General features: G+C 38.8%; 2 protein-coding genes across 4 annotated transcripts in view; both read left to right on the top strand.

The window, feature by feature from the left end:
* The window catches only part of LOC127658348 (ETS domain-containing transcription factor ERF-like), a 90,439-nt gene extending 72,893 nt beyond the window's left edge, over positions 1–17,546 (top strand). The window contains exons 3-5 of the mRNA XM_052147589.1: positions 9,968–10,083; positions 10,187–11,199; positions 13,022–17,546. Of these exons, the coding sequence (XP_052003549.1) occupies positions 9,968–10,083; positions 10,187–11,199; positions 13,022–13,627 (1,735 nt within the window). The 3' untranslated portion in view covers positions 13,628–17,546. The remainder of the gene's footprint in view (positions 1–9,967; positions 10,084–10,186; positions 11,200–13,021) is intronic.
* Positions 17,547–20,338: 2,792 nt separating this feature from the next.
* Positions 20,339–26,639, top strand: part of cicb (capicua transcriptional repressor b) — a 49,020-nt gene continuing 42,719 nt past the window's right edge. For 2 of the 3 annotated variants that reach the window (XM_052147585.1, XM_052147583.1), the window contains exon 1: positions 20,339–20,535. The gene's annotated coding sequence lies outside the window, so the exon portion shown is untranslated. Of the gene's footprint in view, positions 20,536–20,655; positions 21,041–26,639 lie in introns of those variants that run through there. The other variant, XM_052147584.1, reaches the window with a different exon arrangement.

Raw genomic sequence — 26,639 nt, 5'->3', positions numbered from 1 at the left:
ACATTTCTTGGCCATTCTATCGCATGTATTGAAATCTCTGGACTAATGCTCTAATCCTGACTGGAATTTGACTTGATGTTGGCAGAGTTAGGGTGTTGTTAAAAATAATGTTCTCATGTGGACGGCCCACTGGGACTTGGGCTAATCACTTTCCTGCCACACACGCATGTGGAAATTCCACAAAAATGGAATTCTATTGTCTGCTGGTGATGTTCCATAGGACATCAGGACAGAATTATTCCAGATTTCCCGTCTGGCTCAGCACACGACGGACACCCAGCTAAACATTCTCTCTCTTACCAAATCAAATCCCACTCTCATCAAAACCGTCGCATGCTAGGACAAGCTCAACTACATAACTCACTAAAGGCCATTTATTTGAATCCACAGTGATGTTAATATTTTGTCCTTTGCAAACCCACCTTGGTGCCAGTTTAATAATGTGATCAATTAGAAGGCATCAAGTGCCCTATTTTTCCTCCCTCAAACTATCTTTCCCCCTTTGTTCTGAATGTACAGGGTCCTGGAGATACAATATTTATACTTTAAAATATCAATTGCCCCAACCTCTAGTTCTCACAGAAAGTCAAATGGCATCTCTGTTATCCGCCGTCATTTTAAACGTGTCTGTGATCTGCTTGGCTGTGATTCCTTCTTCACTCTTTAAAGATTTGATTAAGATTGACTCTGTGGTGTGTGTGTGTGTGTGTGTGTGTGTGTGTGTGTGTGTGTGTGTGTGTGTGTGTGTGTGTGTGTGTGTGTGTGTGTGTGTGTGTGTGTGTGTGTGTTTTGTGCGTGTGCACTTGTGGAAAGAGTGGGTCAGTGGCCTTGTCCTACAACAGCTCTCTTTGTAGGTGGATGACGACATCTGCGTGTGTGTGTGTATTCGAGGGCAGTCTTGTGTCTTATTGTCAGGGACAGAATGAGCTCTTTATTAGCTCAGTGGGTGGAGATACAGACACGCATACGACAATGACACGCGCTAACACGCAGCATAAAAAACATGATGTTTATCTCTGGCTTCTCAATAGAGCTTATGGATGGAATGGATTTCACTGTCCGGTTACCATCCGCCCTAGAGCCATGCAGGCGCACTTGCACCCCACCCGATTATTTCACTCTGTCTATGCCCTTCTGCCTCTCTCTGTTTCATGTACCACACATGGGGGGGGTAATTTTTATCAGATATTCATAAAATAAAATTCAGACAGTTTTTATGACATTTTCAGACATTTGTTTGGATATTCTTTAGAAATTCTTGAGGATATTTTCAGACATTTGTAAAGACATTTTCAGGCAGTTTTGATTATATTTTCAGACATTTGTGAGGATATTTCCAGAAATTTGTGATATAGTCCTACAAATATTCTCAAATACACACATACAAACACCAGCACTATGTTCCTCTTCAGCATTCTTTTCTTAATGATAATCCTCCCTCTCTTTTTCTTTCTCATTCTATCTCTTTTATAAATCGGGTTGTTCAGACCTGATTTGTGAATACCAGGAATCCCTGCAGTGTTTGTTTAGCTCCTATATTGCCATCAGTTGAATATTTTCTCAGGGAGCTTTTAATAATCTGTTGTTTAATCCAAATCCTAACTTGGTAAAATCTGATTGTTTCCTGGAAATATCCAAAAATAATCTAGTCACAAACTGGAATGTGTGCTTCTACTTGTGTCTGTTACAATTGAGTCATTTCATCACCTAACCTCTGAAAATGTTGGTCAGCATGACCAAATCTGTTAGGCCAGCCTGTGTGTGCGTTTATGGGTATGTTCACAGTTCATACACAAATGTGTATGTGAGTGTGACAGAAGGAGGGTCAATGCCACTCGATGCAGATGCTCAAAGAATCCTTTCTTCTACTTTGAAGTCAGTTCAAATGCTCTTTAAAGTGTGCTTGAGCGTGTGGGTGCACAGACAGTCGTTTGTGTGTGTGTGTGTGTGTGTGTGGTTGGGGGTGAATTCTCATTGAGCAAAATAACTTTTCTGACCAATTAAATATTCACTTTTACTTCAGAAAAGGAACAATTATGCAGGCACTCACTCACAGTTTTTATTCAAGATTTTCCCTCAGAAAAGTGCAGAATGTAAGTGTCAGATTTGTTCTGAAATGCCCTAGCTGTCACATATGTAATTATACACTGGTTTTTACCATCAAAAGGACAATGTAAGGTTAAACCTGTGCCTGAGAAACCAGCTTCATGCGATTCAGAAAGCACATCTAGTGATCTTATGTCACAGTGTGACTTTTTCTAAGAGTCAGCTGTCTCTGACACTCACAAAAGGCACATTATCAACTGTTCCCAACAATTTAAAATATTGTAATTTTGACATAATCTGTTAAACTGATTTTCTGAATGTGAAGCACCTCTTTTCACTCACCATATGTCATAAAAAAATTAAAATCTATAAACAATTGCGCCATTTTACTTAGTGGTATTTCAACGCAAAACCTGCGTCTTATTCAATAACCATCCGCAATCTAGTTAAAGGAATAGTTCACCCAAAAAATTTTAATCTCATCATTTACTCACCCTTATTCCATTCCAGATGCGTATGACTTTATTTCATCTGCTGAACTCAAATTAAGATTTTTAGAAGAATATCTCTGCTCTTTTGGTCCATACAATTCAAGTGAATGGGTGTAAATGACTATGCGAGGATTGAATATTTGAATGGCAAGCTCTGCGCACTTTGTTAGTTTTAACACTTATAATGACATAAACCGGTGAGATTCGATATACTTTGTTCCATAACTATTCTAGGAGGTCAGTATGTTAAAGAATTCAAAATCCTCAGGCTCTGGAGACATTAAAAAACACTTACGTGCTCAAGCTGACGTTCCCGAGCAGGCCGCAGGCCTGGGAGTTGACTTAGTTTGGGAGATGCGGGAAATGCGAAGAGAGATGCTGAACATGTCGGCGATGCTGACGAAGGTCGTTGCTGACTTGGAGGATCTTGCTGTGATACGTCGATCGATCACTGCCATGGAGGCAAAGTTCACGGAGGTGGTTACAAGAATGGGGGATGTCGAGAAACGGATCGATTATCTGGAGTCATAGGAGAGGGAATTATCTGATAATTCGCTAGTGACCAAGGTGGATTTGGAGCGTGTCTGGGAGAAGTTGGAGGATATGGAGAACAGGAGCCAGCAGAATAACGTCTGTATCGTCGGAATTCCTGAGGGCGAAGAGGGAAAAGGATATGGTGAAATTCCTGGATGGGCTTCTTCCAAATCTGCTTGACATAGCAGGCCATATTCTGGAAAACAGGGTTCCTGCTCAGCAATCTGCGGAGGGAGGCAGGCCCCGAGCAATTTTGGAAAATTTCTGTGATCATCCGATAAAGATCTTGAATTATGTGAGGCGAGGAGTAAAGGTTTTCTTGGAAAAACCACAGCATTTTCTTGTTCCCAGACTTTGTGAATTGACAAGAGATAAACGTTATCGATTCAAGGAATGCAAGAAACTTTTACATCAATGGAAGGTCACTTTTGCACTGACATTTCCAGCCAAATTGAGAATAGATACTAAGCATGGCATTAAACATTCATATGACCACAGCAAGCAATGTCCTTCATAAAGTCAATGGAAGTAATATTGTGGTACTCACATTGTAGCCGAGTGGACCAGCTCACTGAAAATTAATTTGATTGTTTGAGGAAACTGAGTGCTTTTTTTGTGCTGGTTCCGCCTAGCGCCTGGAGTTTATTTTGTAGAGTAAAACACCTTCAGGACAGTTTTATGTATTAATCTACTTTTCTGTTTGTTTGGTTCTGGAGGCTGTTCGGGTTTTAATGGTTGCACTAATGTTGGAATGTGGTCCTTATAATCTTGTTTTTGACACACAATAAAAAAAATGTTATATGTCAAAATGTTAATATGAGTGGATTGTCTCTCACCATGTGGAATGTGAATGGGTTGGGGCACCCCATAAAAAGAAGGAAGGTTATTTATTTTCTGAAGCATAAGAAATATGATATAGTGTTTCTTCAAGAAACGCACCTTTCTCCGCAGGAAGTTGAAACAAGATATGGGGAGGGCATTTTTTTCTTATAGTGCTGGCTCGAGTAAGAGCAGGGGAGCATCGTGCTCTTCTAACATCTACAATTCAAATGTCAAACAGAGTAAAGATAATTGAGGACGACTCATTATTGTTTTAGCTGAAATTCAGGGACAAAGTCTTATTTTGGCTAATATTTATGCACCTAACGTTGATGATCAGGGCTTTTTTTATAGATCTTTAGTGGATGTTGCAAGCCACTGGCACCCCTCATGTTATAATATTGAGAGGAGACTTTAATCTTTTTATGGACTCAGTCCTTGATCATAGTGAAGAAAAAGTGTTCAAGCCCCCTAGAGCATCATTGACGCTTCTTGGTCTTACAGATATTTGGAGACTTTTGAACACATCTGGTAGGATTTTTTTTTCATCAGTTCACAAGATTTAGTCTAGAATAGATTTTTTAAATATATCTATGTCCCTCATTTCATCAGATGTTAATTGCTCAATTGGAAACATTTTAGTCGCAGATCACACCCTGGTGTGTTTATAGTTGTTGCCACATAAGGAGACAAATAAATCATATACTGTAGTTGGCTCTTTAATGTATCCCAATTGAAAAATCCTGAATTCCAACAAATCTAAAGGAAATCCATGTCTATATGGAGACCAACTGGTCCTCAGTATCCTCTGTGGGCGTGGCCTTGGAAGCACTTAAGGTGGTTCTTAGGGGTCGGATCATACAGTATGCCTCCAAAGCACAAGAACACATGAAATTGGAAGGGAATATTAAAAGTGCTAAGGCAGAGCTAAAGTGCCTAATATCATCTAATGGCCTCAGGGAATTGACCCGATTGAAATACAGTTATAATACTGTTTTGTCGCGAAAGGTGGAGTTTTGGCTATTCAGGAAAAGACAGTCATGCTTTGAATCGGGGGACAAAGCAGGGAAGCTTTTGGCTAGATATATAAAGCAGAGAGAGTCTTTTTCTACCATTCCCTCAGTGAAATCTGCTGGTGGTGAAATATTTACCTCGTCCATTGATATTAATAATGCTTTTAAAGAATTCTATCTTGACCTCTATAGGTTCACGTCTTCGTCTACTGATGAGGATATTAGAAACTTTGTGGAACTAAACTGATGACTGAGCATAACAATTCTCTTGATTTTGAGATAACCTTGGAAGAGCTTGGCAAGGTAATTAAGGCCATGCCTACAGACAGCTTTTCCCCTGAATTTTTTAGATCTTATACTACAGAATTGGTTCCACTTTTGCTAGAAGTTTAAACAGAATCATTAAAGAATGGAAACTTTTTGGCAACCATGACATGGATCCCTGAACTTGCTAGATATTAAAATATTGTCACAAATTTGGCCTAACCGTAAAGTTATGACATCTCATATAGATCAGGTGGGTTTTATTTGGGGACATAGCTCTACTGATAACATTAGGTGTTTCATCAATATCATGTGGTCAATGGCGAATGAACAAACTCAAGTTGCAGACATATCACTTGACGCCGAAAAGGCATTTGATATGGTAGAATGGGATTATCTTTTTAAGATTTTGGAAATATATGGGTTCACCAATACTTTTATTGCATGGATTAAGTTACTTTATAGACACCCGGTAGCAGCGGTACAAACAAATCAATTAATTTCAGATTATATTACTCTGGATAGGGGCACCCGGCAGGGTTGCCCTCTTTCACCATTATTGTTCTGTCTTGCCCTAGAACCATTAGTAGCCACGATAAGAAAGGAGGATGATGTTCCAGGGGTGATGGTGGGATGTGTGGCGCATATGCTTTTGCTTTATGCAGATTATATTTTATTATTTGTCTCCAGCCCTTTTAGAGCTATGCCTTACCTCCACAGAATTATTCATCCCTTTTCTAAATTCTCAGGATACAAAGTCAATTGGTCTAAATCCGAAGCTTTGTCTCTGAGAGCATACTGCCTGGAAACGGCTTTTCAGCCGGGTGCTTTCCAGTGGCCAATTTTGACCCTTTAATAAAAGGTTTTTGAGCGATGTGGGCAGGTGGGTTTCATTACATTTATCTATGATTGGAAAGGTTCATGTTATTAAAATGAATTGTATTCCAAAATTCAACTACCTGCTACAATCTCTCCCTATAGATGCCCCCCTTTTATTTCAAGCAATTTGATAGCATAGCAAAGTCCTTCATTTGGAATGGTAAATGTCCCAAATTACATTTCAGTAAGTTGCATAGACCAATTGACAAAAGTGGGTTAGGCCTACCCAAGATTTACAAGTATTCACAGAGCTTAACTTTTTCCACATTTTGTTATGTTACAGCCTTATTCCAATATGGATTAAATTCATTATGATCCTCAAAATCCTACAAACCCAACCCATAATGACAACGTGAAAGGAGTCTGTTTGAAATCTTTGCAAATGTATTAAATATAAAAAAAATCACATGTACATAAGTATTCACAGCCTTTGCTCAATACTTTGTTGAAGCACCTTTGGCACCAATTACAGCCTCAAGGCTTTTTGTTTATAATGCTACAAGCTTGGCGGAACTATTTTTGGGCAGTTTCTCTCATTTTTCTTTGCAGGACCTCTCAAGCTCCATCAGGTTGGATGTGGAGCATCCATTTTGGATCACAGCCATTTTCAGATCTCTCCAGAGATGTTCAATCGGGTTCAAGTCTGGGCTCTGGCTGGGCCACTCAAGGACATTCACAGAGTTGTCCCGTAGCCACTCCTTTGTTATCTTGGTTGTGTGCTTAGGGTCGTTGTCCTGTTGGAAGATGAACGTCCACCCCATTCTTAGGTCCAAAGAGCTCTGGAGCAGGTTTTACCTCGATCCTGACTAGTCTCCCAGTTCCTGCCGCTGAAAAACATCCCCACAGCATGATGCTCCACCACCATGCTTCACTTTAGGGATGGTATTGGCCAAGTGATGGGCGGTGCCTGGTTTCCTCCAGACATGACGCTTGCCATTCAGGCCAATGAGTTCAATCTTTGTTTCATCAGACCAGAGAATTGTGTTTCTTATGGTCTGAGAGTCCTTCAGGTGCCATTTGGCAAACTCCAGGCGGGCTGTCATGTGCCTTTTACTGAGGAGTGGCTTCAGTCTGGCCACTCTACCATACAGGCCTGATTGGTGGAGTGCTGCAGAGATGGTTGTTCTTCTGGAACGTTCTCCTCTCTCCACAGAGAAACACTGGAGCTCTGTCAGAGTGACCATCGGGTTCTTGGTCACCTCCCTGACTAAGGCCCTTCTCCCCTGATCGCTCAGTTTGGCCAGGCGGCCAGCTCTAGGAAGAGTCCTGGTGGTTCCAAACTTCTTCCATTTACAGATGATGGAGGCCACTGTGCTCATTGAGACCTTCAATGCTGCAGAAATGTTTCTGTACACTTCCCCAGATCTGTGCATCGATACAATCCCGTCTCGGAGGTCTACAGAAAATTCCTTGGACTTCATGGCTTGGTTTGTGCTGTGAATATTTTCCGGATGCACTGTAACTTTTGAAGATATGGATTAAAACACTGGAGTCAAATGGATTACTTTTATGTTGCCTTTATGTGCTTTTTGGATTGTACAATTTTGGCACCCATTCTCTTGCATTGAATGGATCTACAGAGCTGATGTATTCTTCTAAAATTATAATTTATGTTCTGCAGAAGAAAGAAAGTCATACACATCTGGGATGGCATGAGGGTGAATACATTAGAAAATTTTAATTTTTGGAAGAACTATCCCTTTAAGGAGGCTCTTCCGTGCTTTCTCTCTTTGTAACTGTCTCAATTAGGCTCATTAATAGCACTAAAATCGTGTGCTAAAATCATTTCTAAAAAAGAAATGTTTGTGTGCATATTACTGTATATAATCATGGTAGTAGAAATTCATCAGTTAATGATCAATCAAATGATGAAGATATTTTTGTTTTAAGAGTTTCTGGCCCTATATAGTACTCTTTTTGTACTCCTTAAAAAATAAGCTCCCATTTTTTTCAACCTGTTGATTTGTACACCACAGTCACGGATTACATCAATAGAGCATCACTTTATCTACGTTCTCATCCGTGATCCATCAGATAGCTTAGGTTATTGCCTCCAGCCAAACAGTGCAGAAGAAAGTGGATAGTATAAGTTGGATATCTATCCATGCAAACACTGCTCTCACTGCTGGTGTATTTGATAGACATGCTAATCCACAGCTGTCTCAAGTATATTTATATCTCACTGTGTGGCTCAAAGTGTTACCTTGAGTCACATGATCACTGATCACCTGCTCACATCTCTGTCTTTGTTAATAGTTGTATTTAAGGTGCGAGCAGCTTATGTTGTGGTGCCTGTTGCAACACGCTTTTCCTGTCCAGCATTTGATGTGCACATGCATACGAAGTAGTAAAAAACTGTACTTGTCCCTGTTTGAACATCCTCATATCATCCTGACCACAATTCAAACGCATTTATACAAGCGCATGTCTCGGTCTAACCACAAGTCTGTATCTGTCTGTCTCAACTTAATCTCTTTCAGACAAGACTGTCTGAACTCTAAACACACACGCAGTGCAGGGTGAGGAAATATATCCTCTATGCATTTGAAAAGCTCTGTGTCAGCGTCTTCTCCAAAACATGCCATTCAAAAGAACTGTGGCTTGTGAGTTATTAAGTGAAAGATGAATTGCTGTCGATGGGAATTTGAACACACACACCCTCTTGTGTAGATCTGTAAGGAAGATGCAGTGTTAATGGAGTTACATAAATGGATGGAGGGTTGTGAGGAAAAGAGAGATGTTATGTAAAGTGCTAGGGAAGGACAAAGGTTAATATATAGATAGGAAGAGAGAGCGAGAGAATGGGATTATATAAGGGGATAAAGAAAGAAGAATTTATCGGTGGGTTATAGTGTTATATAAACCGTCCAGACAAGTTTACAAACACATACTGTATAAACAAACATACATATCCATGTGTTTTTCCTTCCTATACGCTTTTATCGGAGAATGGGTCTCATCCACTATTCACTGGAACTCATTCATACCGTGTGTACACATTTTTACATAAAACTTATGTGTGATTGTTTTAATGCATAAATCATGATTCCATCCATACATTTGCACTTCAATTTTTCAACAATCACTGTTAAGCTTATATATATATATATATATACACACAGAGAGAGAGAGAATCTGAATATAAATCTCATAAATAAAGTCTCGTCATTTATACAAATTTTAAACAATATACATTTTAAATCAAATTAATTAGGTCTTTCCTTCAGAAGCTACATAAAAGAGGTTTACATACACCCCCCCCCAAAAAAAATATATCATCCTATTATAAATTTTAATGCGTTCACTGCCAATTATGTGTTTTATATACCTATATAAAAGGTGTTTATTGTGTTTAAACTAGTGATGCTCTGCAATTTAAGCCATCTGAAACTTTTCTGTCAGATTTGCAATAAATTGCCATTTTTGGTTTTTGGCTGAAAATTTGAACAGAACCCGTTAGCTTAAAATTTGATAAAAGAAACATTGACACATAAAAGCAGCATTTATGCTAAATAATCTTGGCTTCATTACATTTAATGTTGAAGTTGATTATTGTTTCAGGTGCTTTTGAAACACTTGACTTTACTCAAAGATCTTGCTGTAAATGCTCTTAGGATGTTTGCCAAGAGTGAATGAATGAATGATGAATTCGTCAGCCAAGAGTGATGAATGGCTTAAAAGGAGAGGTTGTGTATAAAGCCCTTTTATGAAAATGATTTTGGCATGTATTATGGTAATTACTAATTGCAGGCGTACTCACCTGTTCACGTGTGAATCTGGTTGAACTTTTGTGTGAGAACCTTTTCTGTGCATATGATTATGCAATTATTAGTGAAGGAGACACAATTTGTTATTAAGATTCCCAGAATGTGGATTGATTGAAATTTTATGCTCCCTATTGGGTTCTGTGTGTCTGTGCAGGTATTACTACAACAAGAGGATTCTACACAAAACTAAAGGAAAACGCTTTACCTACAAGTTTAATTTCAACAAGCTGGTCCTGGTCAACTACCCTTTTATTGACATGGGGTCTGGAGGTACAAGACAAGCACTCACGCACCTATCACATATGCTTACTGTATTTACACAGTACAAAACACAGCTAACACACTCCTTCCATATGTGCTTCTCTTTCCACAGGAGCAGCTGTTCCTCAGAGTGCTCCACCAGTGCCTACAGGTTCTCATTTCCGGTTCCCTCCATCCACCCCATCAGACATGCAGGTGTCTAAGGTGCTGCGGTCCCCCAGCAGCGAGGAGCTGCGCAGTCCTGGGATATTCAGCGGGATGGGTCGCCGCATTGCCCGTGGGTCTGTCTCTGACTGCAGCGATGGGACTTCTGTCAACTCAGAGATCGAAGAAGGCAATGGAGGAGCGACAGAGGAGAGAGTGACGGAAAGAGTAGCAGAGAGAGGAGGAGGAGGGTTTCGAGGTGCAGTTCATCCACGTTTGTCTCACGAGGCAATGTTCAGGATGTATGGAGGACTGGGAGGTCACAGAGGTTATCGGGTGTCAGAGGTCGCCAGGCACAGAGTTCATACCGAGCCTCTATCGCCGTTTACTGGATCGTCGGGTATGTTGGCGCCGCCTCTCTCCCCAGCACTCTCGATGACCCCAGGCTCTCACCTGCCCTACACCCCCTCCCCTACTCTGTCACCCATGCCTGGCTCCATCTTCTCCTTCAACCCAGAGGACATGCAACGCTACCTGCAGGCTCACACTCAGAGCGTCTACAATTACCACTTGAGCCCTCGTGCCTTCTTCCATTACCCGAACATCATCGTCCCTCAGCCTCAGCGCCCTGACAAAGGTATGCCTGGGCACCAGGTCTGTGATCGCGGCCCCACCGAGAGACCCTCGGTGCTCAGCAGCCACCACTCCAGCATCCCCCCGCCTCACGCTCATCCAATGCACCACCACCTGGGGGAGGACCAGCACCATTCACAATTCAAATTTAAGCTCCAGCCTCCTCCACTGGGCCGAAAGCAGCGCGAAAGTCAGGGAAGGCATGGGTCACTGTCCTCCACATCTACATCAGGACTGGGTTCCTCCTTGTCATTCGGGAGTGACCTTAGCTCAGCCGGTGGATCAGGACTGGTGTCCAACTCCTCCTCAACTGGCTCTCTGAACAGCGCTGGGCTTCCCAAGATTAAGGTATTCATGAATTACATGGTTTGCCCTCATACAGGACTTAAAGGGTTAGTTCACGCAAAAATGAAAATTCTTAATTGAATCACCCTCATGCCATCCCATATGTCATCCTCATACTTTCTGCTAAACACAAACAAATATTATAATAGATAATATCTCAGCTCTTTAGGCCATACATGCATGTGAATGGTGGCCAAAATATTTAAGCTCCAAAATCCACATAAGGGCAACATAAAAATTATCCAGATGTCTCTGGTGGTTAAATCCGTATTTTCTGAATCTTCTGAGAAACAGATCAATATTTAAGACCTTTTTCCTTCACTTTCTCCTGTTTTTTTCACATTCTTTGTGCATATCAACCCCTACTGGGCAGGGAGGAGAATTTATGATAAAAATTACTTAAATATTGATCTGTTTCTCATCCACACCTATCATATCGTGTCTGAACACATGGATTTAACCACTGGAGTCTTATGGATTACTTTTATGATCCCTTTTTTGGATTTTGGAGCTTTAAAATTTTGGCACCCATTTACTTGAATTGTATAGACCTACAGAGCTAAGATATTGTTCTAAAAAAATATATAATAATTTGTGTTCTGCAAAAGAAGGAAATCTGGGAAGCTAGGAGGTATATCTATGTATATCATGAAATAATTTTTATTTTTGGGTGAACTATCCCATTAAGGCCTAAAGAGCACAACAGTGCCCACCCACTTTTCCAGCCATCTTTGTTCTAATTTTTCTGATAGCGTTTTCATAAAATACTTCATAAAAGAGTTCTAAGTCATTAACCAAACCAGTCAGCTCCGAGGTGAATCACAACATTACAAACCTTGATTAAAAATGTTTTTACATTTATTTTAGTCTGTATTTGAAAATCACACAAAAGACAAAGGTACAAGGTTGTGTACTTAATTTCTTAAGTAGAGAATGAACTAAATGAACTACAGTTACAAGAAGAATTGTGAATTATGTAATCGAATGAAAAACAATGGAAACATTTATCAATATTGGTTATAAGTTGTAAGTTATAAGTTGTTGATACATAAAAATATAGAGATAGAGTGTAGATAAACAATCGATTAACAACCTCCAAACTCTGGTAGGTTTATTTTAAATATTTATAAATCTTTCAAATCTAGTTGCATATGGAAAGAATTTATAGGATTTTTACTTCAGCAGATTGTTGCACTAAATACACACTGAGGTCAAAAGTTTGATTAAAAACAAAACCATGCACAACAAAATTTTAAACTAAAATACTGCATCTCTGTAAACTCTGTGACACGAGTCTGACATATTGAATCTCATTAATCTCATTTTTTCATATTTAGAGGCTAGGACCAACAATGCAGAAGAACTCATTAAAGGGATAGTTACCAAAAAATGAAAATAAATCTGTTCTTCACTCACTCTCAAGTTGTTCCAAACCCTTATAAATCCCTTTCTTTGTGGAACACTCAAGGAGATGTTAGGCAGAATGACAGCCTCAGTCAGTATTGTAATTCATTGTTTCTTTTATCCATACAATGAAAGTGAATGGTGACTAACATCTGTGTTCCACAGGTTTAAAATTAGATGAGGGTGAGTAAATGATGACGAAATTTTAAATTTTGGATGAACTATCCATTTGATGTATCCAAACAAAATGTCGTCAGTCTGCATATAGTTTTTGCAAGGAAATTGGTGAATATTTTACTTTTGTTGTTTAGTCGCATCAGACCTGGTGTTAATAGGACTTTAAATTTAAATGTGCCATAAAGCATGTATAAATGAACCACCATTACCCTGTTTTGACACTACAACTGCTCTCTCTTAATAGGTTGAGCCCATATCTGACATTGAATCAGAAGAGGAAGTTGAAGTGACTGACATAAGTGATGAAGAAGCTGATGAGAGATATGAAGAGTGTGACGTTTTCCCCTCTCAATATAATAAACACCATCATCACCACCATCACTATCCTCACAACCAAAAGCACCATCAGCCCAACGGCACTGACGTCCCTCTCCACCCAGATGAGGACTTAGAGGAGGAGGTGTTCAAAGCCCCCGCCCCTCTGCCCTTCTTCATCTCTCCCACCTCTTCCTCAGGTGATGGTCGCCGGGGTAACACTGTCGTGAAGAGCGAACCTGTAGAGCCCACAGACACGCAGTTACTGTCCGGTGCATTGCCACAAACACACTCCCAATGTATCCCACTGAAGCTCCGGTTCAAACGGCGCTGGGACCAGGACCAGCACATGGAAGAGGCGGAGGATAAGAAAGTGAGAGGAGAAGAGAGAAGGAGAGAGAGGAATGGAGAGGTGGAGGAAAGTGGAAGTGGGAGTGGAGAGGCAGAAAGCCCACCTCCTCTTGCTCATCACAGAGTTAGTTCTGAGCTGCACCAAGCCACGGCACAGTTGTCACTGGAGAACAAGGACTGCTGATACATAAGTGCATCAACACATTTACATGACTGCTGATACACAACACTCTTTACAACTGCTGATGGACCCACACTCACATGTGACTCTTTAGAGATCAATGACTGCTAATACTTTACTCAAAAATGAAAATTCTGGCATCATTATTACACCCTAATGAGGATCCAAACCGGTATGACTTTCTTTCTTCTGTGAAACAGAAACGATGTTTGGCAGAATGACAGCCTTTCACTTTCATTGCGACCTTTTCCTATACAATTTAAGTGACTGAGTGACATAAGGGTGAGAAAATGGAGACAGAATTTTAATTTTTGGTTGAACTATCCCTCTACTTGCTGCACACTTCGACTAACTAACCCTTGATTAATCTTATTCCAGTCCCCCCTCCTTCCTCTGCCACCCTCACGTGTGTGTCCATCACAACTTATGCTGAGTGGCTCGCCAACACATGTTCCAGTGCATCTCGGTATGGCCATGATGAGGAATGAGTTCACCCATGTGCCGTAGAGACGCTCAGGGATCATGAACTTTGACATTTGGCACTAGAGAATATTTTATATTTTTAAATGAGAATTTTATTTTGCAAAGTGCCTGTGAGCTATCCCTCAAAACCCCACAAACAGATACAAAAAATGAGTGATAGACATTGGGAGGACACTAGTGGGTTGACTAGTCTGATTTGAGGGGGTTTGATCTTCGTTTACAGCAGTTACCAGCATTTTGCCCCTGTGACAGACTATGATCAATCTGCATATGATGAGGTGGTAAACAAATGCACAGAGAGTCACAAACAGACACTGCTCTAAAATCAGCCTGGTCAGAAGTCAGAACCCTCAGGGACAAACTCCCCCCACACACACACACACACACACTCACACACACATACATACACACACAGATAATCCCTTGTTCCCTGTATGAAGCCTGAACAGATTGTTGAAACTTTGTGTCACAACGGAGCATTTGTGCAGAAAATGTGCATTTGATTGCTGAGTGTGAATGAATGCATGTGTTTATGGAAATCTAGCTGTGTGTACATTCTCAGGATATCTCCATCCTCTCTTTTCCATCCAAACCAGCTCTATCCAAACTATGTAAACCTTAAAACAATCTCTCAAATTGTGTACTCTTTCATTACATACACTTCTTTTCTGGGTCCATGCCTCAATCATTTTCACTCCGTTGGGGTGTTGACATTTTGGATGAAATGACTCAGGCATAACACACAGTTCGGAGACCATACTCTCGAATCTCTTAAACAGCTAGTTCCTTAGGCACAAGATTCCCTTGTCTAGTCAGTCCTTTATTGTGAACTAAACCAGCATCTCTCTCTCTCTCTTTCTCTCACACACACACACACACACAACACTTGTACAGATATACTGAATACACCAGGACTCAATATTTAACCATAACTGCTTGAGGATGCTTTAAGAATATTTTTGTTTTTTACTCTTGATAACCAAGTGCTGATGCGGGGTCCTGATTAACGTCAAGTCATTTAGGCCATGTCCACACTAATAAGTTTTCATTTGTAAACAAATTAATTTCGCTACATTTACACCTCTCATCCACACTAGAACGACATTTTCCTCCATCGAAAATGGAGCATTTCGAGAACTCTCATATTTTGGAGTTTTCAGACAAGATTAGTGTGGATGTGATCTTAGCCATATTACAACCCTGGACCCCTATGCGGTCTTATTGTGAGGGGAAGTGAAATCATAGTTTGCATTCATAGATAGAAAGAGGTTCTTTATAATACATTTTTTAAATGCCAATTTAAGTATAAAAGGATAGTAGAAGACGTTTGGCCAGAAGTCACTCTATCACACACATAAACTAACCCCTTTCACACATACAGCCTTTTCCAGACAATTTACAGTATTTTATAGTTTAGAGGACATGTGTAAACTCTGAGCACAACCTTTTTAAAAATACTGGGATATTTTGCTCTGAATTTCCCTTAATGAGAAGTTGTATCATAAATATCCATATTGATGGTATGTGTGAACAGCACATTTGTTACATTTACCAGTAAAGGCAAACCAACAATTTTCCAGCATTTTACATTTTGCATGTGTAAAAGGGGATAATAACACCCAAACTCTGCCTCGTATGCCTTGTTTTACTAGCATGTCTAAAAAGATTAAAGAAAAAAATCAAATCTTTAAATAAAAAAGGACAGTATACACTCTTTATATAATATGTGTTAAACACTGTAAACAACAGCTGTTAAAAGCACAGCATTAACAAATATATTCAGGGCGTTTTGTAACATTTCGTTTCATGGGGAAGGTTGACTCTTCCCCTCATGGATAATGTTGCCATTTTGGTAAGAAAGGAAATAGTTGCTTTTTTTAACCAGTTAATAACATGTAGTATAGAGGAGTGAAAGACAAATTTGTACACAAAACTCTAACGAAACACGAGAGCTTTGCACCACGGATAATGTGGCACATTTGGTTCTTTAACCAGCATGCACCTCCTCAACATCCTGTTCCTACTGCCGTGACTGGTGTGTGTGTGTGTGTGTGTGTATGTGTTTGTGACTGTGTGTGAGAGAGAGCGAGAGAGAGAGAGAGTTTGTATGTTTTTGACAGAGGCATGTATGCCAGTCCACACCCAAGGCTTTAATTCATTTGAAATCTTGCATCATGAACCTCATAAACATGTGTGCACTAAAGCCCCATTGAGGACACAGCTGAGCACCGAACTGGATGAGTGGCACCAGTGAGGTGGCCTATCAGGCACTAGCAATGTTGTAATGGTCAAAGTTATACCATGTGTCTGATACCTAAATTGATACATTGGACAGAACTGCATTGTTTATTGTTAACAGAACTGGCAACACTGTCGACCTCCTCAATGTTTTTGACTCTTTCTAGCTGCCTTACTCCCCCCTTCAACCAGAATTGATTATGCTCAAGATGTTCACCTCCTACTTAACAGCGTTTTGTATGAAACAAGTCTTTACTTAAAGGGATAATTCACCCAAGATGAAAATTCTAACATTGTTTACTCACAAGGAGGACGTAAGTCAAATGGGTCTAGAACAACATATGGGTGAACTATGCCTTAAGATGCACTTGTTTAATGCCCTGGCATACCTCATAATATAAGAGGTGGAGTAAAAATTGAGATAGGGTGTTTTTATGTCTATATCTGCTTGGGCACAATGTGTGTGCATCCTTTCTATTTAGGAGGGGAGATATTTGTTTAATTCCTTAGGCTGCTCTCATTGGTTATTCCAGGACGTTAACAAGTCAAATTATGTTTTGTCGAGTTGTTTTGTTCTCCCAACCTGCTTCTGTTTATCTTCTTTCTGATGTCAGCATTGCTGTTCATCATAATTATTATTAGTTATATCATTATTGTTTTTGTTGAAATTTTCTTCTCATATTGTAGTCATTATAACATTATAATGTATACATTACTGTAAGAGATCCTTTGAAGAATGTCCCACTCTGCCTTCCCACTGAGCCACCCAACAGTGTGTTTAGTGTAACATTTTAAAATTTGTAAATTAATGTAAAATTGTAACTGTTATATGGGTGTTTGTTGTGGAGAAATATAGGGTGGAGGATGGGCATTCGAGGGAGGATCTGGCTTATGATTTGAACTCAAGTCATGTCATGTAATTGTTGTTTTGTAGTGTTACTGATTTATTTCTCTTGTATTTTTATTTTATTTTTTCCATTTGGGGATTGTATGATTTTAAAAGATATATTGTGTATTGTTTTATTGTGTATAAGTCTATCTCTACCACTTTCTTTCCCAAAATGTATATCTGTGGTTTCATAACTCATAACAACAGGTTTTAATACCATGATGTAACATTTGAATTCTTCCTTTTATTCATTTTTGTGTTCTTTTTTCAGAATTGTAATTAAAATGTAATCAGGGTTAATTAAACTGGTTAAAATGCCGTCTGATTCTCTTAGATTTCTGCAGCTTTTTTGTCTCTTTACTCTAAACATTAGTAAATTGTAGGTTAGAGAGTTGGAGGGAGCTGAAGTGTAGATGTTCCTTCAACCTCCCTGTTACTGGTGTTTGATGTTTTTATTACTCAAAAATCGGGAGTTCTTGATGCTTACAGTATAAACATGGCCCATACTACCGTTTACAAATGAGAATTGTTTTACCTCACTAAATAAATATAATTCCGTACAAAGTGCTTCAGTAGACACATAGAACTTCTTACAGTTCTGAAGCGCCCTACAAAGAAAGCCTGTTGTGGTAAATATACTTTGTAAGACTGACCTCTGTTGTCTGAAGAGCACAAGTACAAGCGTTAACTTCCACCTGAAAACATCACCATTCATTTTGAGATGTCTCTGACATAATTTTGCATTCACAAATTACACCTATTTAAAATATTCTCACTATGAAAGTACAAGTATACAATACTGCTAATTAATAAATAACAATTATTAATTTTAGAGAAGTGTCTAACTTTGGCCTGTTTAATAGAAATGTTATAATCAGATGATCACATTTAATAGGACCACAAGCAGAACACAACATACATCTGTTCAAAAAAAAAGTGAAGGAAACTTTTATACTTGCTGTTGTTGTTGTTATGAAGAGTAATTGCACAGATGTGTAACTTATTGTCTACTAGAGACCAGTAAACATTTCTTCTCTCTTTTCCCACTTTTTAGTATCCGCTCTTTTGGTAGTCCAATTGAATCTATAATGGAGTAAGCACAGGTTCAAAATCATGACCATTTTTAGCACATTTTGAACATCACATTGTATAATATATGTTAATATTATTTTCACTTCATTCATACTGGTAACTTTTTGTATCCAATCATTTAACTTTGGAATTTCAATTCTTCTAGCAAATAAAACCAAATGTAAAATATTATTAAAAATTAAATACTTAAGATCTGGTTCCCATTCACATAAATGATCTCCAAAATCACAGACTGAATAAAAACCTCACTTCATTTGAGTGATTCAAATGAAACATGTGATCAAATTTCTGCCTCTGTTTCAGCTCATCATCCCTGTCATGTTTTGTTTTTGTCACAGTCTCTGTCTGTCATCTTCCTTTTGGTTCTTTTATCACCTAGTCATTGTCTGCATTTCGGGGAGATAGAAGATGGAATACGGTCCCCTGTGTCACAGTGGGAGTGTAGGGTAGCGGGATGGATGTGTGGCAGCTGATTGACACAGCATTGCAGAGCCAAAATAAAAGGGTCGTCATCATGGTGGGGGTCAGGTCAAAGGGCAGGACTCCAGGGAGAGGAAGAAGTGCTAATGAGGCAGTACAGACACTTCATGTTTGTACTACCGTCTTTTGTTAGCAGACTTGAGAAGAGAAAATAGTCGTACATTTTTTTTAATAAGTCACAATTTTCCTTTTGGTCGGTGAGATCGTATAGAAAAATGTTAAGTGGGGCAGAACTAAAGAACTGTAATATGTTTAGACTAAAAGCTACCAGAATCCCCCATTACACACATGAAACCGACAGAGGTCGCTGCGCGTCGCCTCAAGATTTCAGGATGGCGTCTTGGTAATACTTCAATCTGTCTACAACATCGATTATGTAACTGTTTCTTTTCTCGTTCTCGGACGAATTTCACAACGAGCACTCGTATGTTTCTTCACGTCAGTATGTCTGAAATATGACTTGTCATGTATAACTTAACTGAACACATGCATTTTTTTATCATTATAAAAAGTTGAAGAACAGTATTTTTGATTAATATTTTAATTACGTTTTACCAGTGTGTCCTGAAACAGTGATTAATATTGATTTTATATCAGTCACTAGCATGTTGTCTTACTACGCATTAAGCAGTGTTAGGGAAAAGTACTTCAGGCCACGCCCCTGCCATCCAGCTGGTGGCAACACGTTTGATGACTTCATCGCTGAGTTTGCTCATTGGCTCGTCGGCGAGCCCGTACTGGCCAATAGCACGGCGCCATGATGACGTCACCTCCAAAATCCTACAAAGATTGTGCGGATGGGGCGGTGCTCAACTGCACTAACGTTAGAGACAGCAGAATGGGGCGTAGCGATTGGCTCTCGCGCACGAGGGCTGTTGCTGAGAGAAAAGAGAGGCAGAGTGGAAAAAATAAAGAGCGAGACAGTCAACAAACGTATCCCGCATTCACAAGCATACTTGTGTGAGAGTCAGAGGCTTCCACAATGTAAATATCACTGAGATTAACCCATTTAAAATTTTTGTAATATTGCCTTTCTGTTTCATCTTTAAAACTTTATCAAAAACGGGGCGACTTAATGTATTTTAGATATAGCAGATAGTATTAAAATGAAAATGTTCGAGTTATGCAGCTCGGGGAAAGTATATATAATAATAATAAATAAATAAACCTGTGCTGAGTTGTCGTTTGTGGTAAACACGCAGATTTATTTAGGGAGCGAACACTCGTATTGCGCTATTGGCCAGCGCTTCTTGAACACTTCCCTAATGCCCGCCCACACCCTGTTCCTATGGTTCCCAACGCTCTCATTGGATACTGTAACTTTTGGAGTGTGGACCGGCTTAGTATCTTTCTTCAACACGATTGGTCGGAAGTACCTGTCAATCAAATGGAAAACGCCACAGAGAAACGCCTCTGAGCTCGTGCAGTCACATCCATAGGTTACTGTATCTGTCAGTTCGCTCTGATTGGTCCGGTGGGCCAGCTGTTAGTGGTTCATTCACCATTTTGTGATTGTAGTGGAAAAGGGATTCATATAGTTTTTAATCCCAGTCTGAGTTGATGTTGGGAGCGGGGCAAAGATGTTTAATGGACGACTGATATAAAGTAAAATTCCCGACAGACAGAAGACATGGACGGACGTTACACGCCACTTCAGACGAAATGAGAGACCCCATCTGCAATTTGCACCATAAACTCATGGGTTACCACCTAAGTAATTTGTTTTTTGGTGAGTTGTTATTACTCAAACGAATCCGCCGCTAATATTAGTGGTAAACTGTATTCCAGAGATGGTTCAACTGACGTGTTTATGCAAAAGAGAAATTGAGAGCGAGCCAGCACACTAAAATATGAAGGAAGGACTAGAGCAAAAATGAGAGAGGGGGTGGGGATGCAGAGTTAAACTTTGTTAAATGTTTTAAAGTCAGTACTCAAACCAAGCTTTTGAGTAACGGAATAAGTTATGCCTTTCCGACGTGCTTTGACTGAATGGCACGAGTTTGAATAACTTGAACAGGCACTCATGCACGGCGTTACGCACTGGCAGGATTACGCGAGTTCAGCTCGAGGAAGGATTGCACTACCTACAGCACTACCGAGTACTAACGTCACGGCGTCAATGAAAAAACAAACAAATTAATACTTCACTCCGTAACCGACACTGTTACTCGAGCTTACTACAAGATCTGTCATCAGCCCACTTTCTTGTGATCAACTCGAACGGCGCAGAAAAGGTGAATAATTTGCCACTTTTGCTGCGTGTACGTCCTTATTGACATGTACAACCGATGCGTAGTGTCTTTGCACGTCGTTATGAGTGTGCTTGAACACGTTTTAAAGCTTTTCTTGTCTAATTCCGTGTCTCCCAACATCGGCTGTTGTGAGTCCTTGGCATAGTACTCTACTCCCGTGACATTGCGAAGCGCTGCGAGTACTAGTACTACCACCGGCGGGTTTCGTGCGCATTCTGACGGTATACGATTTTCATTGGTGAGCCTTACTTGCAACGGCAACCCCATAGTCCATACGTCTTTGGAATCATTCCATATAGACTTTAATCCTAATAGCAATTCTGCAATCAACATTATAAAAGTACCAGTTAGTCCTTACGGCCTTCAATAGAGCTTCTGTGCTGGCACCAGTAGGTTCATGTTCCATACTCTGAGATTTTGTCAAGGGATGTAAATATGCTTTATAAATTCATGCACTCTGCTGTTAAAGAGTGTCTCCATAATGATTGCTCAGTTTGTCTGCATTAAAAGCATCACGTGTGCCACATAATAGGTTTGTGCATCTGATGACCTTTGCTCCTTTGGGTCATCAGATAAATGAGTGATGTACTTCCATGTCTGATTAATAGTGGTGGTGGAGGATGTTGTTTTGGGCAACATTGCTTCTACGTCACTCAGTCCATGTACTGCTTCAGTGTTCATACAGCTCGAATGGCTTGCACGCACTTGGTAAACAATGCAGCCTGTGAAATATTTTAGGCACTGATTTTGTAGTGTGTGAGCTCTTTTGGAGGGGATTTTTAGAGTGTGTGACATGCTCGACTGCTGGTTTTTGAAGAACGTGGCATGTGTCCTGATGTCCCTGTTGTGCGCTCATCTTCTTGAGTTTCTCCTGTGTTGCATGTTTTTACTGTATCATGAGTGTGACTTTAACATCGCCTTGGTGACCCACTTTGAGTCCCAAAAAATCAGGTAATAGAGTGGGAAATGGTCAGGCTTGGGGAGTAAGGAAGTCATAGCACCCATGCATGCCCCAGAGCTGCACGGCACTGCACTGCTGCAGCCCTGCGCCCTCTTGTATGCCCTAGAATGCACATTTGGAAAACAATCTGTGAATGAGCACATCGATGCACACTCCTAAACAAAATCGGTGTTGATATGCAATGTTTTGTGTGGGCAGATCGTTCATTTGAAAATTGTATTTTGGTGTACGGCTGCTTAAATTTTTTTTTGTGTCAAATTATTTTTTTATTTTTTGCATGTTTATGCTGCTTCGTAACACTGCAGTGGATCATTGCACTGTTAGACTTATTCTTCACTTAAATCCGAGAAGTGTGACTGGCTGGCATACTGGCATCACAACTGCATGTGAGTCTGTGTCCCCCTTATATGTTATATGTCTTGCACATCAGTTTTAATGGTCTGAAAATAAAGATAGATACTTTATATAACCCAACTGGTGCATGGTGCGTGTGTATGCATATGTGTGATCTTGTGTGTATGTGCCTGCCATTCCTTTGTGACGCACATTAAACACATATATAGGCTTTAAAAATTAACAAATTCTGCAATATCACACTTAATCTGTCTTAAAACCCAAAATTCAATTTAGAGCTGTCACGTTTTAACCATAAGCTGAAATATGTTCAGGCTTATTTGATTCACCTTATTCAAAGTAAAGCCTAAAAAAATATACATTTATAATTGAAAAAAGTTTGTTCTTATTGAGTGGGCATATTCATAATGTATTCTGAAGTAGGCAAAATGACCTTTTAGGTTGAATACAGTGATCCAGTGACAGATAAAACATTTTTGACATTTTGTTTTTTTTTCAGGTTTATTCAGGTGTATGTGTTTCTATTATTTTGAAGTGGAGTAAGGTTGGAATGAATACTGAGGTTTGAGTTGTTGGCCTGAGTGAGGATGGCATGTGTTCCGACAATGCTCACACATACAACACAGATACATTTTAGCTAAAAACAGTCCATTCAGAGTGTGTGCTTGGATTGGAGTTCTGTCATATGGCTGACATCAGAGCTTTTCTTGCTTTAGTTGGACCTTTAATAAAGGTATAATGGTAGTAACATAAATGCTGAGACTTCATTTGACCAGCAGTATTCACATCCATAGAAGTCTGAGATGTCACCATCATGGGAAGCAGACCTTGGATCAGCTGAAAGTGTGTGTGTGTGTGTGTGTGTGTGTGTGTGTGTGTGTGTGTGTGTGTGTGTGTGTGTGTGTGTGTGTGTTTAATTTTGCATGACTACTGCAAATTTATGAATGTTTTTATCTATGTAACTATTAATTTATAATATAATTATTTTAACAATGTGTTAACCTATTTGAGTTTACTTTAAATTAGGCATAGATGCATTTCACTGATTGCTGTGGTCACATGTTTCATTATTTTGTAATTCCTATATAGTTTGTTTAGACTAGAATACTATATATATATATATATATATATATATATATATATCTGAATATTTGGATACTTTTTAATATCTACTCTGCTAGTCTGTATTTTTCAGACTAGCAAATTCTATTTGTATTTTTTTTTTCTCAGTTTAGATAGAGACCACCTTGAATCAATAATGCTCAATCTTGAAAATGAGGCATGACATTTAGCCTATTACTTTAACAAAGGAAGTTTATATTATTGTTCCAGCTCTTGACAGCTGAATGATGTGCAGTGAATGAATTGCAAAACTAAATAATTTGTGGAGAAGTTCTGCTGCAGTACTAGTTCATCTAGTTGATGGAGATGTGAAAAGCAAAATTCATCTGTGTGAAATACCTCTGACTAAAACTACACGTAGGCTTAAATTTATGCTGATTTAATTAGCAAATATATTTTCCAGTTATCAGTGATTTAAGTTTATAGAGAGATTAATCATTGGCAAAATATTGATTTTGTGGATTGTTCGATTTAAAGGGTCACAAGCAACCAGAATTATAGGTTGTGTATTTTGACGTCATCTTTGGGGTTTTTAGTTTCCTGCGCAGAAATTCATAGAAGCAGCAGGAATCTCTGAATTTATGCAAACTTAGCAACACATTTTAAACAACGTGTTTATGCTTTATGCCAGATTATATGATCATTTTATATTTCAAAATGCTTTGATACATTTCTGATTGTGGTATAATGTACAGAAATTTGTATACGCTAACAAGAATTTGAAAGGAATAGTTTTACCCAAAAATGAAAATTGTCTTATCGTTTACTCACCTTCATGCCATCCCAGATGTGTATGACTTTCTTCTGCTGAACACAAACAAACATCTTCAGAAGCTATATGACAAGTCAGTGGGTGAGAAACAGATCAATATTTAAATAATGTTTTACTATCAATTCACTTTCACATACTTCTTTAGTTTTTTTTAGCAATTTACATTCTTCATGCATATCGTCAACAACAGGGAAGGGAGGACAATTTATAGTAATAAAGGACGTATCATATCGCTTCTGTCGATATGGATTTAACCACTGAACCACTTGCCCCTGTGTGCATTTTGGAGCTCCAACATTTTGGTCACCATTCACTTGGAATGGACCTACAGAGCTGAAATATTCGAGTAAATGATAAGAGAATTACATTTTTGGGTGAACTATTCCTTTAAATTATCATTTTCAAAACAATAATTTAATTATATGCAAACTTAAGACGAACATAAAGGTTTATGTTGGTTCTTTATCAGTTAAGCAACAACTTTGCTTATTGAAAATTAATAGACCATGGACAAGGAAGGCACAACATTTAGAGTTTATTGTGTAAAACATCATACACTTGGTATTCCATTATTCCAGTCATGCATTCACTTTTATGCAGACCAGTTTTATAATATGAATGTTGTATACCCCTCATTTTTATTTTTACCTTCAGGCTATTAGTACGTTTTTAGGCCTCAATTAGGTATTAATTAATTTGATCCAGAATGTTATGCTTGATTGGGTGACTGAATAGAAAATGCTAAATTAATGTAAACACTTTGCAAAACACAACTGACTGTGTCTCAGATGCTAATATCACACATTTTTAATTAATATCATTATAGATATTGTTCTTCAAATGTGTTTTTCTAAGTAGTCTTTTGTGTTGAAATTGGCAATGTTGGAAATGAGAAGACTAATCATGTCATATTACAAATCATCTTTTTAACAAAGGCTTAATTACAGTCATTTCAAATGGACATTTTACCTTGTATTTTTAGTTTGTGGACCATTATTTACACATTATGTTTTTGTTTTGTTTTTAAAATTTTCCTAATGGTTATAACATTGCCTGGACATTCACGAGTTTGCTATGAATTTTGTCTTGATTGTTTGATTGTTGGTATCATGCTGATTCATATATTGGGTGCTAAGCAATATGTGCATCTAAGCAATTTAAATTGTTCATCATGCTGGAAAAAGTGCTAAACTGTAAATGTAATTTGTATTTGATCTAACCCTTAAGTTACTGTTGATTCAGTCATAATACATATTTTTAGGCTTGAATAAAACCAGATGAAGCACAATTTTTAGGTTACCTGACAAATGTTTTTAATTTTTTTTTTATTTACAACAATTAGATATTTCAGGGATAGAGGATTGTTAAAAATTATATGTAAAGATGTTGATTTTTAAATGAAGCCTAATAACGTTACTCTTTTTATAATGTTCCATGTAAGAATGAGGAAGGAAATCTTTTTCCCTTGCAAATAAACCGTTAAAGGTCAGAAGGAACAGAGGGTGGGGTCTTTTGGAATGACTCAAAGAAATCCCCAATTCTCCTTTTAAAGCCATCTCTCACAGGAAAATCCTGTACATGTTTTGTTTGTGTGGGAGTGCCTGTTTGCAAATTTTTGTGAGTGGGTGAGAGTGTGGAATCATAACGTGAGTAAGAAATTGAGTATAGGGTAGTGTGATTTTACACACGTGTTTTTGTGAAAGATTTGATTGATAAATACTCGTATTAAGATGTGTTTTGGGTGATCCAATCACATGTGGTCAGTGCTAAATTCAGGAGTAAACAGGGTTTTGTGACTACAATGGTAATAAAACCTTATGTTACCACATCACATTTGAGGTTGAAATGCTCATCCGTCCTAATCCATCTTGGACAGAGCAAAGCACCACCCCTCACCTGTCAAATTAACCACTGTGCTTAACCCTCTGGGGTCTGAGGGTGTTTTGGGCCCTGGAGAAGTTTTGACATGCCTTGACATTTGTGCTTTTTCTGTTGCTTAAAAATATGCAAAATATATAATTAATGGCTAATGTCTGATAACACTGTATTCAGCACAAACTGGGATACTATAATATGTGAGCAACAGTACATGTTTGTACTTTTGAGAAAATTACATTAAGTCATTGAAATTAAGACCATATAACACATACTAAACATTTGTCCACAAGACTTTTCAGCCTTGAGTTTTTGCTATGATGTGCAAATCCTGATCACTCATTCATACAAAACAATATAGTAATTGAACTTTTGTAAGACACTTGTGGTGTTAGAAAGGTCATATGCGAGGAGGCTTGAACTATCTTGAATATTGATGGTATTTCACACCTGAGGAGACAAAAGACCCTCCCCTGGGCCTATCAATGAGGGATAGA

This window comes from Xyrauchen texanus, chromosome 17, assembly GCF_025860055.1.
Source record: "Xyrauchen texanus isolate HMW12.3.18 chromosome 17, RBS_HiC_50CHRs, whole genome shotgun sequence".
Taxonomy (NCBI): domain Eukaryota; kingdom Metazoa; phylum Chordata; class Actinopteri; order Cypriniformes; family Catostomidae; genus Xyrauchen; species Xyrauchen texanus.
This window is presented reverse-complemented; position numbering and strand designations above follow the sequence as displayed.